Source organism: Coregonus lavaretus (genome assembly GCF_964263955.1).
Source record: "Coregonus lavaretus genome assembly, contig: HAP1_SCAFFOLD_93, whole genome shotgun sequence".
Classification (NCBI taxonomy): Eukaryota; Metazoa; Chordata; class Actinopteri; order Salmoniformes; family Salmonidae; genus Coregonus; species Coregonus lavaretus.
The window spans coordinates 1,498,538-1,515,964 of NW_028163497.1; the positions used below are offsets into that span (position 1 = coordinate 1,498,538).

Below are 17,427 nucleotides of genomic sequence, written 5' to 3' on the forward strand. Positions count from 1 at the left end.
CCTGTGTGTTTCTTCTCGTGATCTTTCAGGTTCCCTAACTTGGTAAAATCCTTTCCACACAGGGAGCAATGGTAAGGTTTCTCCCCTGTGTGTGTCCTCTCATGCGACTTCAGGTTATCTGACAACCTAAAATTCTTTCCACAATGGGAACAGGAGTAAGGCTTCTCTCCAGAGTGTATTCTCTTATGTTTGTTCAGGTTCCCTAAATGGGAAAAAAGCTTTCCACACTGGGAGCAATTGTGTGGTTTTTCCCCTGTGTGTGTCCTCTCATGTGATTTTAGGTCATGTGATCGTGAGAATCTCTTTCCACACTGGGAGCATTGGAAGGGCTTTTCTCCTGTGTGTTTCCTTTCATGCTCTTTTAGCTTCCATAACCACTTAAAACTCATATTACACTGGGAGCAGTGGTGTGGCATCGCTGGATTAGGCGTCTCTGGGTCTGGTTCCCCTGAAGGACTCTTTCTGCTGTCAGAGTGAGAGTCTGGTCTCTCTCCTGCCAAAGACAAAACAGAGTATTTAGTTAAACAGAGAGACCTGAATGAAACCTCCATGATAAAACTGTTTTCCTATGAGGTTGAATCCAGACTAGATCCCTCATTATTTAACAAAATGTGGATCCTGGATGCTGATTGGTTGATAGCTGTTAGTTATTCACGTTAATCCCGGGTAATGCCTGTTAACAGTTCCATTTGAATTATTCCTACACATCCACTGTCCCACAGCCCTGCCAGGCAATTCATAAACTAATCTCCACTAGAAAGAATCATCAAGACATTATCCCCCCATGCTTCCAGCCTAGCATTTGGTTTGTATGTAAAATAAAACATGTATAGAACTTATTTTGGTTATTTACTACTGAATATAAATATATGGAACATGTTTATTTATATGGAATCGCTTTAATTACTATAATGACACCTAGTGGCCAATTGTTGGTTTGCTACTAGAATGGGACATAAGGAGTTAAGTTAAGATGGGGCTAGAATGGTACATAAGGGGTTAAGTTAAGATGGGGCTAGAATGGTACATAAGGCGTTAAGTTAAGATGGGGCTAGAATGGTACATAAGGGGTTAAGTTAAAATGGGGCTAGAATGGTACATAAGGGGTTAAGTTAAGATGGGGCTAGAATGGTACATAAGGGGTTAAGTTAAGATGGGGCAAGAATGATTTATACCTTTTCACTTCATGATTTATACCTTTGGATTTACCGTTTATTTCACCCTGATCATTTTAGTGCCCTTTTTGAGTTAGTTTTACCATCAATATCAACTGGGACCTGTTTTACCATCATTATCAATTGATCAACCAGTGTGTTTGGCTAGAAACTATACCAACAGAATGAACAACCAGTGTGCTTGGTTAGAAACTAAACAAATAGCGATTTACAGGAGCAATTAGGGTTAAGTGCCTTGCTCAAAGGCACGTCGGCAGATTTTTCACCAGCTCGGCTCAGGGATTAGAACCAGCGACTACAATGTGCGAACCCCCCGCCCAATCACCCATCATGTTTTTTTGTTTGTATTGTGCATGAAGAAATATGGAATGTAAATCGTTCACCAAGAAACAAGCATTAGACGAGACTTTGGGGCGGCAGGTAGCTTAGTGGTTAAGAGCGTTGTGCCAGTAACCGAAAGGTTAGAAGGTTATGACACATAATCACTCATATACTGTAAATGTCTCCAAAGTGTGTTGTGACATTCTACTGCTTTTAGCTGAGTGTCCTGAACCCATAAAGCACTGGATTATCCTATACAGCTGAACCCATAACCATAAAGCACTGGATTATCCTATACAGCTGAACCCATAACCATAAAGCACTGGATTATCCTATACAGCTGAACCCATAACAATAAAGCACTGGATTATCCTATACAGCTGAACCATAACCATAAAGCACTGGATTATCCTATACAGCTGAACCGTAACCATAAAGCACTGGATTATCCTATACAGCTGAACCCATAACAATAAAGCACTGGATTATCCTATACAGCTGAACCATAACCATAAAGCACTGGATTATCCTATACAGCTGAACCGTAACCATAAAGCACTGGATTATCCTATACAGCTGAACCCATAAAGCACTGGATTATCCTATACAGCTGAACCCATAACCATAAAGCACTGGATTATCCTATACAGCTGAACCCATAACAATAAAGCACTGGATTATCCTATACAGCTGAACCATAACCATAAAGCACTGGATTATCCTATACAGCTGAACCCATAACCATAATGGATTATCCTATACATCTGAACCCATAACCATAAAGCACTGGATTATCCTATACAGCTGAACCCATAACCATAAAGCACTGAATTATCCTGTACAGCTGAACCCATAACCATAAAGCACTGGATTATCCTATACAGCTGAACCCATAACCATAATGGATTATCCTATACATCTGAACCCATAACCATAAAGCACTGAATTATCCTGTACAGCTGAACCCATAACCATAAAGCACTGGATTATCCTATACAGCTGAACCCATAACCATAAAGCACTGGATTATCCTATACAGCTGAACCCATAACCATAAAGCACTGGATTATCCTATACAGCTGAACCCATAACAATAAAGCACTGGATTATCCTATACAGCTGAACCATAACCATAAAGCACTGGATTATCCTATACAGCTGAACCGTAACCATAAAGCACTGGATTATCCTATACAGCTGAACCCATAACAATAAAGCACTGGATTATCCTATACAGCTGAACCATAACCATAAAGCACTGGATTATCCTATACAGCTGAACCGTAACCATAAAGCACTGGATTATCCTATACAGCTGAACCCATAAAGCACTGGATTATCCTATACAGCTGAACCCATAACCATAAAGCACTGGATTATCCTATACAGCTGAACCCATAACAATAAAGCACTGGATTATCCTATACAGCTGAACCATAACCATAAAGCACTGGATTATCCTATACAGCTGAACCCATAACCATAATGGATTATCCTATACATCTGAACCCATAACCATAAAGCACTGGATTATCCTATACAGCTGAACCCATAACCATAAAGCACTGAATTATCCTGTACAGCTGAACCCATAACCATAAAGCACTGGATTATCCTATACAGCTGAACCCATAACCATAATGGATTATCCTATACATCTGAACCCATAACCATAAAGCACTGAATTATCCTGTACAGCTGAACCCATAACCATAAAGCACTGGATTATCCTATACAGCTGAACCCATAACCATAATGGATTATCCTATACATCTGAACCCATAACATAAAGCACTGGATTATCCTATACAGCTGAACCCATAACCAAAAAGCACTGGATTATCCTATACAGCTGAACCCATAACAATAAAGCACTGGATTATCCTATACAGCTGAACCCATAACCATAAAGCACTGGATTATCCTATACAGCTGAACCCATAACCATAAAGCACTGGATTATCCTATACAGCTGAACCGTAACCATAAAGCACTGGATTATCCTATACAGCTGAACCCATAACCATAAAGCACTGGATTATCCTATACAGCTGAACCCATAACCATAAAGCACTGGATTATCCTATACAGCTGAACCCATAACCATAAAGCACTGGATTATCCTATACAGCTGAACCCATAAAGCACTGGATTATCCTATACATCTGAACCCATAATTATAAAGCACTGGATTATCCTATACATCTGAACCCATAACCATAAAGCACTGGAATATCCTATACAGCTGAACCCATAACCATAAAGCACTGGATTATCCTGTACAGCTGAACCCATAACCATAAAGCACTGGATTATCCTATACATCTGAACCCATAACCATAAAGCACTGGATTATCCTATACAGCTGAACCGTAACCATAAAGCACTGGATTATCCTATACAGCTGAACCCATAACCATAAAGCACTGGATTATCCTATACAGCTGAACCCATAACAATAAAGCACTGGATTATCCTATACAGCTGAACCCATAACCATAAAGCACTGGATTATCCTATACAGCTGAACCCATAAAGCACTGGATTATCCTATACAGCTGAACCCATAACCATAAAGCACTGGATTATCCTATACAGCTGAACCGTAACCATAAAGCACTGGATTATCCTATACATCTGAACCCATAACCATAAAGCACTGGATTATCCTATACAGCTGAAACCATAACCATTAAGCACTGGATTATCCTGTACAGCTGAACCGTAACCATAAAGCACTGGATTATCCTATACAGCTGAACCCATAACCATAAAGCACTGGATTATCATATACAGCTGAACCCATAACAATAAAGCACTGGATTATCCTATACAGCTGAACCCATAACAATAAAGCACTGGATTATCCTATACAGCTGAACCCATAAAGCACTGGATTATCCTATACAGCTGAACCCATAACCAAAAAGCACTGGATTATCCTATACAGCTAAACCCATAACGATAAACACTGGATTATCCTATACAGCTGAACCCATAACCATAAAGCACTGGATTATCCTATACAGCTGAACCCATAAAGCACTGGATTATCCTATACAGCTGAACCCATAACCATAAAGCACTGGATTATCCTATACAGCTGAACCGTAACCATAAAGCACTGGATTATCCTATACAGCTGAACCCATAACCATAAAGCACTGGATTATCAAATACAGCTGAAACCATAACCATAAAGCACTGGATTTTCCTATACAGCTGAACCCATAACCATAAAGCACTGGATTATCCTATACAGCTGAACCCATAACCATAAAGCACTGGATTATCCTATACAGCTGAACCCATAAAGCACTGGATTATCCTATACAGCTGAACCCATAACCATAAAGCACTGGATTATCCTATACAGCTGAACCCATAACCATAAAGCACTGGATTATCCTATACGGCTGAACCCATAACCATAAAGCACTGGATTATCCTATACAGCTGAACCCATAACCATAAAGCACTGGATTATCCTATACAGCTGAACCCATAACCATAAAGCACTGGATTATCCTATACAGCTGAACCCATAACCATAAAGCACTGGATTATCCTATACAGCTGATCCCATAACCATAAAGCACTGGATTATCCTATACAGCTGAACCCATAACCATAATGGATTATCCTATACAAATGAACCCATAACCATAAAGCACTGGATTATCCTATACGGCTGAACCCATAACCATAAAGCACTGGATTATCCTATACAGCTGAACCCATAACCATAATGGATTATCCTATACAAATGAACCCATAACCATAAAGCACTGGATTATCCTATACAGCTGAACCCATAACCATAAAGCACTGAATTATCCTATACAGCTGAACCATAACCATAAAGCACTGGATTATCCTATACAGCTGAACCCATAACCATAAAGCACTGGATTATCCTATACAGCTGAACCGTAACCATAAAGCACTGGATTATCCTATACAGCTGAACCCATAACCATAAAGCACTGGATTATCCTATACAGCTGAACCCATAACCATAAAGCACTGGATTATCCTATACAGCTGAACCCATAACCATAAAGCACTGGATTATCCTATACAGCTGAACCCATAACCATAAAGCACTGGATTATCCTATACAGCTGAACCGTAACCATAAAGCACTGGATTATCCTATACAGCTGAACCCATAACCATAAAGCACTGGATTATCCTATACAGCTGAAACCATAACCATAAAGCACTGGATTATCCTATACAGCTGAACCCATAACCATAAAGCACTGGATTATCCTATACAGCTGAACCCATAACCATAAAGCACTGGATTATCCTATACAGCTGAACTCATAACCATAAAGCACTGGATTATCCTATACAGCTGAACCCATAACCATAAAGCACTGGATTATCCTATACAGCTGAACCCATAACCATAAAGCACTGGATTATCCTATACAGCTGAACCCATAACCATAAAGCACTGGATTATCCTATACAGCTGAACCCATAACCATAAAGCACTGGATTATCCTATACAGCTGAACCCATAACCATAAAGCACTGGATTATCCTATACAGCTGAACCCATAACCATAATGGATTATCCTATACAAATGAACCCATAACCATAAAGCACTGGATTATCCTATACAGCTGAACCCATAACCATAATGGATTATCCTATACAGCTGAACTCATTACCATAAAGCACTGGATTATCCTATACAGCTGAACCCATAACCATAATGGATTATCCTATACAAATGAACCCATAACCATAAAGCACTGGATTGTCCTATACAGCTGAACCCATAACCATAATGGATTATCCTATACAGCTGAACCATAACCATAAAGCACTGGATTATCCTATACAGCTGAACTCATTACCATAAAGCACTGGATTATCCTATACAGCTGAACCCATAACCATAAAGCACTGGATTATCCTATACTATCCTATACAGCTGAACCCATAACCATAAAGCACTGGATTATCCTATACAGCTGAACCCATAACCATAAAGCACTGGATTATCCTATACAGCTGAACCCATAACCATAAAGCACTGGATTATCCTATACAGCTTAACCCATAAAGCACTGGATTATCCTATACAGCTGAACCCATAACCATAAAGCACTGGATTATCCTATACAACTGAACCGTAACCACAAAGCACTGGATTATCCTATACAGCTGAACCCATAACCATAAAGCACTGGATTATCCTATACAGCTGAACCCATAACCATAAAGCACTGGATTATCCTATACAGCTTAACCCATAAAGCACTGGATTATCCTATACAGCTGAACCCATAACCATAAAGCACTGGATTATCCTATACAACTGAACCGTAACCATAAAGCACTGGATTATCCTATACAGCTGAACCCATAACCATAAAGCACTGGATTATCCTATACAGCTGAACCCATAACCATAAAGCACTGGATTATCCTATACAGCTGAACCCATAACCATAAAGCACTGGATTATCCTATACAGCTGAACCCATAACCATAAAGCACTGGATTATCATATACAGCTGAACCCATAACCATAAAGCACTGGATTATCCTATACAGCTGAACCCATAACCATAAAGGAGGACCGCTGTAGAAGACAAAATGTCAAGGTAGTGAAAAAACGGCCCAGAATGCCTTAGCCTCTAGCCACACCCACCAACTGGATTAAACCAAAACGTACCTCATAGTCTGTTCAAGAACCTACAGTCATTTTTTTGGGGGATAATAGTGTTGTTCAGCACAAACTCTTCCGCAACGTAGCAAACGTTCAATCAAATTGAACACACCACCACTTTTCAAGACCCAGAAACACCCTTTATTTTACGGACAAGCGCTCCCCTGATTGGTCGCCACACACCCCCATCAAACCTAAATCAACAGCAATAACCCTCACCTGTGAAGAGGCAGGTCTAAGTCCATAAAATGGACTGCTCTCAACAGCTTCTTTCCACTTGCTACCAACCCAACAGATGTGTGAACCAGTGGAGGCTCCTCAGAGGAGGAAGGGGAGGACCATCCTCCTCAGTGTATTTCAGAAAAAAAAGTGGATAAATCATTTTTTTCAGCCTTTTTAGATAAAACTATACTAAATATAATCACGTCACCAAATAATTGATTGAAACACACTGTTTTGCAATGAAGGTGTACAGTAGCCTCAACAGCACTCTGTAGGGCAGCACCGTGGTGTAGCCGGAGGACAGCTAGCTTCCGTCCTCCTCTGGGTACATTGACTTCAATACAAAACCTAGGAGGCTCTTGGTTCTCACCCCCCTTCCATAGACTTACACTGTAATTATGACAATTTAGCTAGCAAATACACCTAGCTAGTTTAGCCTACGCAAACACCTAGCTCAAACAGACAGGGATGCTATGTTAGCTAGCTGGCTATGGCTATCCAACACTGGAACTCTTCCAAGTCAAGGTAAGCGTTTGGTTTTACTAATGTATTGCCACCGGGGCCCGCCGGTGTAACTGCTAAACTGCTTACTGACGATACACTGTAATGTTACTGCATGATTGTAGTGGGTTTACTAATGCGTTAGTTCTATTAGCTACAGTGGGGGGAAAAAGTATTTAGTCAGCCACCAATTGTGCAAGTTCTCCCACTTAAAAAGATGAGAGAGGCCTGTAATTTTCATCATAGGTACACGTCAACTATGACAGACAAAATGAGAAAAAAAATCCAGAAAATCACATTGTAGGATTTTTAATGAATTTATTTGCAAATTGTGGTGGAAAATAAGTATTTGGTCAATAACAAAAGTTTCTCAATACTTTGTTATATACCCTTTGTTGGCAATGACACAGGTCAAACGTTTTCTGTAAATCTTCACAAGGTTTTCACACACTGTTGCTGGTATTTTGGCCCATTCCTCCATGCAGATCTCCTCTAGAGCAGTGATGTTTTGGGGCTGTCGCTGGGCAACACGGACTTTCAACTCCCTCCAAAGATTTTCTATGGGGTTGAGATCTGGAGACTGGCTAGGCCACTCCAGGACCTTGAAATGCTTCTTACGAAGCCACTCCTTCGTTGCCCGGGCGGTGTGTTTGGGATCATTGTCATGCTGAAAGACCCAGCCACATTTCATCTTCAATGCCCTTGCTGATGGAATGAGGTTTTCATTCAAAATCTCACGATACATGGCCCCATTCATTCTTTCCTTTACACGGATTAGTCGTCCTGATCCCTTTGCAGAAAAACAGCCCCAAAGCATGATGTTTCCACCCCCATGCTTCACAGTAGGTATGGTGTTCTTTGGATGCAACTCAGCATTCTTTGTCCTCCAAACACGACGAGTTGAGTTTTTACCAAAAAGTTATATTTTGGTTTCATCTGACCATATGACATACTCTCAGTCTTCTTCTGGATCATCCAAATGCACTCTAGCAAACTTCAGATGGGCCTGGACATGTACTGGCTTAAGCAGTGGGACACGTCTGGCACTGCAGGATTTGAGTCCCTGGCGGCGTAGTGTGTTACTGATGGTAGGCTTTGTTACTTTGGTCCCAGCTCTCTGCAGGTCATTCACTAGGACCCCCCGTGTGGTTCTGGGATTTTTGCTCACCGTTCTTGTGATCATTTTGACCCCACAGGGTGAGATCTTGCGTGGAGCCCCAGATCGAGGGAGATTATCAGTGGTCTTGTATGTCTTCCATTTCCTAATAATTGCTCCCACAGTTGATTTCTTCAAACCAAGCTGCTTACCTATTGCAGATTCAGTCTTCCCAGCCTGGTGCAGGTCTACAATTTTGTTTCTGGTGTCCTTTGACAGCTCTTTGGTCTTGGCCATAGTGGCGTTTGGAGTGTGACTGTTTGAGGTTGTGGACAGGTGTCTTTTATACTGATAACAAGTTCAAACAGGTGCCATTAATACAGGTAACGAGTGGAGGACAGAGGAGCCTCTTAAAGAAAAAGTTACAGGTCTGTGAGAGCCAGAAAAATTGCTTCTTTGTAGGTGACCAAATACTTATTTTCCACCATAATTTGCAAATAAATTCATTAAAAATCCTACAATGTGATTTTCTGGATTTTTTTTCCTCAATTTGTCTGTCATAGTTGACGTGTACCTATGATGAAAATTACAGGCCTCTCTCATCTTTTTAAGTGGGAGAACTTGCACAATTGGTGGCTGACTAAATACTTTTTTCCCCCACTGTATGTTGACTATAACATTACTTTAGCTAATATGGTGACAACAATGTAGGCTGTGTGTAGCGGTTAGCGGTTATGATACGGTTTGGCTTGGAAAGGTTTTTCCGCCTGGTCACATACAGCTGATGTGTTGTGCATTGAAGTCCACAAGGTAAGGGAAGAGGTGAGAGGAAGAGAGCGCGTAGATGTGAGAAGGAATTATACCATGAGCAAAGTGATCATGCTGTTTGTATGTGGCTGCTATGAAAGGGAACTGGTGATCATGCTGTTTGTATGTGGCTGCTATGAAAGTGATCATGCTGTTTGTATGTGGCTGCTATGAAAGGGAACTGTGTGTGCGGGTGATCAGGGGGTGTGTTCATTCCGATGATTCTGTTGAAAGATTCTCGTTTGCAACTGATGGACTAATGATTACACCCTGGACCAGCTAGATATAGACAAGTGTGTGCAAGGCGGTATTGAATGGTGTCACTGTCACCTTAAATTAAAATTAGCAAAACTTCTAAAAACCATGTACAAATAATTTAATTTATTTTTGAATACAGGTTGTAACAACCAAATTGTGGAATAAGTCAAGGGGTATGAATACCATCTGAAGGCACTAGAAAATGACTAAAGAAGCAAACTGATTTAAATATAAAAGGTCAAAGGCTCTCAAACCCTCTCCTTGTGTTCTGACTGACACGTTGTGTTATCAACCTTCCAGCCATCCACTCACCCAATCAGAAGACCTCTCCTGATGTTCTGACCGACACGTTGTGTTATCAACCTTCCAGCCATCCATTCACCCAATCAGAAGAGCTCATTTCTGGAAGTCCATAGATGTATATAATGAATGCCCACTAGTGGCTAACATGGTTTAAAGAAATACTCATTTTATTTTTATACAGATAAAAATGTTGCATTAAATCAAATGTGTTTTACAAATCAGCACCGGTGTTGTCTCCGACATGGTGGAATAATACTGATGGGAACATTCATGAGGTAGTGAATGTTTTTCATGTTAACAACTTATCAGATCATCATCACATGGGCATACAGCTTTAGCTTGGAGACTAGTACACAAATTAACTCAATGAAACCAAACAAACTACATTTCATGAGGTTTCAAGGTTAGAATCAAGAAATACACACAATATTCATCCAATTAACAATTTACATTTTAAAAATATCCAAATCATATAATAAACGTCTAAAAAAAGGTTCATACTTTTATCCAATATATCAAAATGTAGAATCAAAACAAAATACATATTTTAAAATTGTAATCTGATTTTAGACATAATATGTCTCCAGAGGAAATAACTAAAATAGCCTATTCTTGAGTAAGATTTCATCTAAACAATATGATTTAATGTGGCATAAAACAACAGTCAAACATCAGCCTGTCTATTCTGTCATGTGATTTCAAGTCCTCTGTCCGGGAAAATGTCTTTCCACAATTAGGTTCCCCGACTAAAACTCTTTCCAAACTGTGAGCTTTATCCTCCCCTGTGTGTGTGTATGTCCACGTGCCTTTTCAGGTTTCCTAACTGGGTTTAAACTCTTTCCACACTGGGAGAAATTGCATGATTTGGCCCCTGTGTGTCCTCGCATGATCTTATAGGTTCCCTAAATTGGTCAACTCCTTTCCACGGGGACCGTGGTAAGATGTGTGTGTCCTCTCATGCTCCTTAAGGTTATTTAACAACCTGAAATTCATTAGGCAATGGGAACATGGGTAAGGCGTCACTCCAGAGTGTATTCTATTCTTATGTTTGTTCAGGCTCCCTAAATGGGTAAAATCCTTTCCACACACGGAGCAATGGTAAGGTTTCTCCCCTGTGTGTGTCCTCTCATGTGATTTTAGTTCCTGTGATTGTGAAAATCTCTTTCCACACTGGGAACATTTGAAAAGCTTTTCTGCAGTGTGTTTCTTTTCATGCTCTTTTAGGTTAGCTAGCTGGGTAAATCTCTTTCCACAAAGGGAGCAATGATAAGGTTTCTCCCCTGTGTGTGTCCTCTCGTGTTCCTTCAGCTTATCTAACAACCTAAAATTCTTTCCACAGTGGGAACAGTGGTAAGGCTTTTCTCCTGTGTGTATTCTATTATGTTTGTTCAGGCTCCATAACTGGGTAAAACACTTTCCACACTGGGAGCAGAGAAAAGGTTTCTCCCCTGTATGTGTCCTCTGATGTATTTTTAGGTTCTGTGATCTCGAAAATGTCTTTCCACACTGGGAGCAGGGGTAAGGCTTTTCTCCTGTGTGTTTCCTCTCATGCTCTTTTAGGTTCCATGACAACTTAAAACTCATATTACACTGGGAGCAGTGGTGGCGTCTCACTGGTTTGGGAGTCTCTGGGTCTGGTTCCCCTGAAGGACTCTTTCTGCTGTCAGAGTGAGAGTCTGGTCTCTCTCCTGCCAAAGACAGAGTATTTAGTTAAACAGAGAGACCTGAATGAAACCTCCACATGATAAAACTGTCTTCCTATTAGGTGTAATCTAGACTAGATCCCTCATTATAAAACCGTACATTTGGATCCTGGATGGCGATTGGTTAATAGCTGTTAGTTATTCACAATACTACCTGGGTAATGGCTGTTAACAGTTCCATTTGAATTATCCCACAGCCCTGCCAGGCAAGTCATCAACTAACCTCCACTGGAAAAAAACATCTCAAAATTATTACCCCACGCTCCTAGTCTAGCATTTGATTTGTATAGAACTTATTCTGGTGATTTATTATTCAATAGAAATGTATAGAAAATATGTACAGTGGGGAGAACAAGTATTTGATACACTGCCAATTTTGCAGGTTTTCTACTTACAAAGCATGTAGAGGTCTGTAATAGAGGTCAAAAATCCAGAAAATCACTTTGTATGATTTTTAAGTAATTAATTTGCATTTTATTGCATGACATAAGTATTTGATACATCAGAAAAGCAGAACTTAATATTTGGTACAGAAACCTTTGTTTGCAATTACAGAGATCATACGTTTCCTGTAGGTCTTGACCAGGTTTGCACACACTGCAGCAGGGATTTTGGCCCACTCCTCCATACAGACCTTCTCCAGATCCTTCAGGTTTCGGGGCTGTCGCTGGGCAATACAGACTTTCAGCTCCCTCCAAAGATTTTCTATTGGGTTCAGGTCTGGAGACTGACTAGGCCACTCCAGGACCTTGAGATGCTTCTTACGGAGCCACTCCTTAGTTGCCCTGGCTGTGTGTTTCGGGTCGTTGTCATGCTGGAAGACCCAGCCACGACCCATCTTCAATGCTCTTACTGAGGGAAGGAGGTTGTTGGCCAAGATCTCGCGATACATGGCCCCATCCATCCTTCCCTCAATACGGTGCAGTCGTCCTGTCCCTTTTGCAGAAAAGCATCCCCAAAGAATGATGTTTCCACCTCCATGCTTCACGGTTGGGATGGTGTTCTTGGGGTTGTACTCATCCTTCTTCTTCCTCCAAACACGGCGAGTGGAGTTTAGACCAAAAAGCTCTATTTTTGGCTCATCAGACCACATGACCTTCTCCCATTCCTCCTCTGGATCATCCAGATGGTCATTGGCAAACTTCAGACGGGCCTGGACATGCGCTGGCTTGAGCAGGGGGACCTTGCGTGCGCTGCAGGATTTTAATCCATGATGGCGTAGTGTGTTACTAATGGTTTTCTTTGTGACTGTGGTCCCAGCTCTCTTCAGGTCATTGACCAGGTCCTGCCGTGTAGATCTGGGCTGATCCCTCACCTTCCTCATGATCATTGATGCCCCACGAGGTGAGATCTTGCATGGAGCCCCAGACCGAGGGTGATTGACCGTCATGTTGAACTTCTTCCATTTTCTAATAATTGCGCCAACAGTTGTTGCCTTCTCACCAAGCTGCTTGCCTATTGTCCTGTAGCCCATCCCAGCCTTGTGCAGGTCTATAATTTTAGCCCTGATGTCCTTACACAACTCTCTGGTCTTGGCCATTGTGGAGAGTTTGGAGTCTGTTTGATTGAGTGTGTGGACAGGTGTCTTTTATACAGGTAACGAGTTCAAACAGGTGCAGTTAATACAGGTAATGAGTGGAGAACAGGAGGGCTTCTTGAAGAAAAACTAACAGGTCTGTGAGAGCCGGAATTCTTACTGGTTGGTAGGTGATCAAATACTTATGTCATGCAATAAAATGCAAATTAATTACTTAAAAATCATACAAATGAGATTTTCTGGATTTTTGTTTTAGATTCCGTCTCTCACAGTTGAAGTGTACCTATGATAAAAATTACAGACCTCTACATGCTTTGTAAGTAGGAAAACCTTCAAAAATCGGCAGTGTATCAAATACTTGTTCTCCCCACTGTATTTATTCATTAGTAATCTCCCTTTAAATAGCTATAATGACAGCTAGTGGCCAATTGTTGGTTTGTTACTAGAATGGTACATAAGGGGTTAAGTTAATTATTAGGACATGGAAACACCTTATTCTCCATTCCAGCTGTGTAATTGAGCTGCCAGCACCAGCCGAGCCTCCCTCTTTAGGGCGAGTGAAGTGAGTTAGGAACAACTAAATGTTTGCGTCTTAGAAGTTGTTTTCACATAACGTTATATCTGAACTCACAAAAAAAAAACATGGTCGCTGTGGCAGAAGTTTTATTTTGAAAAGGCAATTTTCTGCATTTATCAGTGCCTTCAGGTAGACTGACTTCTGATGTGAACAGGATTATTAGAGCCATTTAGATATTTTGTCTAGGGATACACATTTCGATCAATTTTGATGCCAACTAACTGACCCTCATTAAGCGGTCAACAAACGGTTAAATCTTTTCCAAACAGTACAATGCCATGACCAACAGAAAATACTATCAGAGATCTGTATATTATGACAAGATGCTCAAGTCTCCGCCCTAACAATGGGAGTCGTCCCAATTGCGGGAAGGCAGGCGACAAGCTCAGGTCCAAAATAAGCCTATAAAAAAACGCATTGGGCATATTTTGAGGAGAGTGAAACCTCTCACTTCACTTCTTCCTCTCTGATACAATTGTGATGGAAAATGTTCTGTTTGTGCTTTTCTAATAACCAATTTCTGTGTTCATGCAAGTGACTGATTGAACAAATCCTCACTATCAGTATCTGCAATTTGGAATGAGTAGGTGTGTCCAAACTTTTGACTGGTACTGTATTCACTAACGGTCAAAAGTTTTAGAACACCTACTCATTCATGGGTTTTTCTTTATTTTTACTATTTTCTACATTGTATAATAATAGTGAAGACATCAAAACTATGAATTAACACATGGAATCATGTAGCAACCAAAAAAAGTGTTAAACAAATCAAAATGTATTTTATATTTCAGATTCTTCAAATAGCCACCCTTTGCCTTGATGACAGCTTTCCACACTCTTGGTATTCTCTCAACCAGCTTCACCTGGAATGCTTTTCCATCAGTCTAGACGGAGCTCCCACATATGCTGAGCACTTGTTGTCTGCTTTTCCTTCACTCTGCCGTCCGACTCATACCAAACCATCTCAATTTGGTTGTCGGGGGATTGTGGAGGCCAGGTCATCTGATGCAGCACTTCATCACTCTCACAAAGACACGGCGGTTGGAACCAAAAACTTCCAATTTGGACTCCAGACCAAAGGACAATTTTCCACCGGTCTAATGTCCATTGCTCGTGTTTCTTTGCCCAAGCAAGTCTCTTCTTCTTATTGGTGTCCTTTAATAGTGGTTTCTTTGCAGCAATTCGACCATGAAGACCTGATCATGAAGGCCTGATTCACACAGTCTCCTCTGAACAGTTGATGTTGAGATGTGTCTGTTACTTGAACTCTGTGAAGCATTTATTTGGGCTGCTATTTCTGAGGCTGGTAACTCTAATGGACTTATCCTCTGCAGCAGAGGTAACTCTGGGTCTTCCATTCCTGTGGCGGTCCTCATGAGAGCCAGTTTCATCATAGCGCTTGATGGTTTTTGCGACTGCACTTGAAGAAACTTTAAAAGTTATTTGTGTGCAAAGCTGTCATCAAGGGAAAGGGTGGCCATTTGAAGAATCTCAAATGTATTTTGATTTGTTTAACACTTTTTTGGTTACTACATGATTCCATGTGTGTTATTTCATAGTTTTGATGTCTTCACTATTATTCTACAATTGTTATGATGAGTTTCTCGGGTATCAAGTAATTAAGGATGCAAGAATATACTTAACACTTAGCTGGGGAGATCATTCAAATATTTAAAAGGTACCATGGTTCGTTCTAACAAAAGGCACGTGCTTCGCCTCTTGCTATTCCGAACTACTAAACCAAGAAAATATCTCTGTTTATATACCCTCTGTTACACGTTTCTTCAACAACATCTGGCAACCCTCAATGGGCACTCCCTTCTTTGATGTTATTACCTTGTACCCCAAGTCAGTATATCTGTCCATCCATCATTCTAAGATCAACCTCAGTAATCTCCCTCGACAATAATGGAATCCTTGGTATTCAGACTGTGCGGCGCCCAGAATCCCTTATCTACTAACCTTAACCTGGTTCACACAACACTATGAAATGACATCATAACAACAATGCAGAAAATAAGTAAAAATAAAAACCCTTGAATGAGCGGGTGTTCTAAAACTATTGACTGGGACTGTATATGAAGCTATACAGTAATCCCTCGTTTATCGCGGGGGTTACGTTCCAAAAATGACCCGCGATAAGTGAAATCCGCGAAATAGAAAACTTTTTTTTTTTTACAATTAGCAACTATTACATGTATACAAATACAGTGACTCATGTGTAGGCCGTTTCGTCGACATTATGGGTTTAGAAGATGTTCGAAATTACAAGATAATTTGGCCAACTTAATGTAAATTTGCCAAGCTGTTTTATGTACGTACACATAACTGCACGAGACGACAAAATGATAGCACAATTCGTAGCATGTTTTGATACAAGAAGCGGGAGTGAGTTTTTAGCGAATCAGAATGCAGAGCACAATGCACCAAAAAAAAAAAAAAAATGCATTATGAAAATCCGCGAAATAGCGAATCCGCGATAAGTGAACCGCGAAGTGGCGAGGGATCACTGTGTGTATATATATATATATATATAATTACACACAGTGCATTCTGAAAGTATTCAGACCCCTTGACTTGACATTTATATTTGAGTCATTTAGCAGATGCTCTTATCCAGAGAGACTTACAGTAGTGAGTCATTTAGCAGACGCTCTTATCCAGAGAGACTTACAGTAGTGAGTCATTTAGCAGACACTCTTATCCTGAGAGATTTACAGTAGTGAGTCATTTAGCAGACACTCTTATCCTGAGAGATTTACAGTAGTGAGTCATTTAGCAGACACTCTTATCCAGAGAGACTTACAGTAGTGAGTCATTTAGCAGACACTCTTATCCTGAGAGATTTACAGTAGTGAGTCATTTAGCAGACACTCTTATCCTGAGAGATTTACAGTAGTGAGTCATTTAGCAGACACTCTTATCCTGAGAGATTTACAGTAGTGAGTCATTTAGCAGACACTCTTATCTAGAGAGACTTACAGTAGTGACAACCACAGATCATAGGCAGGAAGTACATTCTTCTTCTTCCACAATAAAGTAGCTATCAGTAGAGTCAGAGCTAGAAAGGGTGGGGGTCAGGAGGAGGAAGATTATTTAAGATACTGTTTGAAGGGTTTCAGATGTTTTGGAAAGATGGGCAGGGACTCTGCTGTCCTAGCTTCAGGGGGAAGCTGGTTCCACCATTGGGGTGCCAGGACAGAGAAGAGCTTTGACTGGGCTGAGCAGGAGCTG

The 17,427-nt window shown here is 40.7% G+C and overlaps 1 protein-coding gene across 1 annotated transcript in view; it reads right to left on the reverse strand.

Moving 5' to 3' along the window:
* LOC311118057 (uncharacterized protein) overlaps positions 1 to 17,427 on the reverse strand; it is a gene marked incomplete at its 3' end in the record, with an annotated part of 561,761 nt that overhangs the window by 507,183 nt on the left and 37,151 nt on the right. The window contains exon 3 of the mRNA XM_084192933.1: positions 11,950 to 12,064. Within this exon, the coding sequence (XP_084049059.1) occupies positions 11,950 to 12,064 (115 nt within the window). The remainder of the gene's footprint in view (positions 1 to 11,949; positions 12,065 to 17,427) is intronic.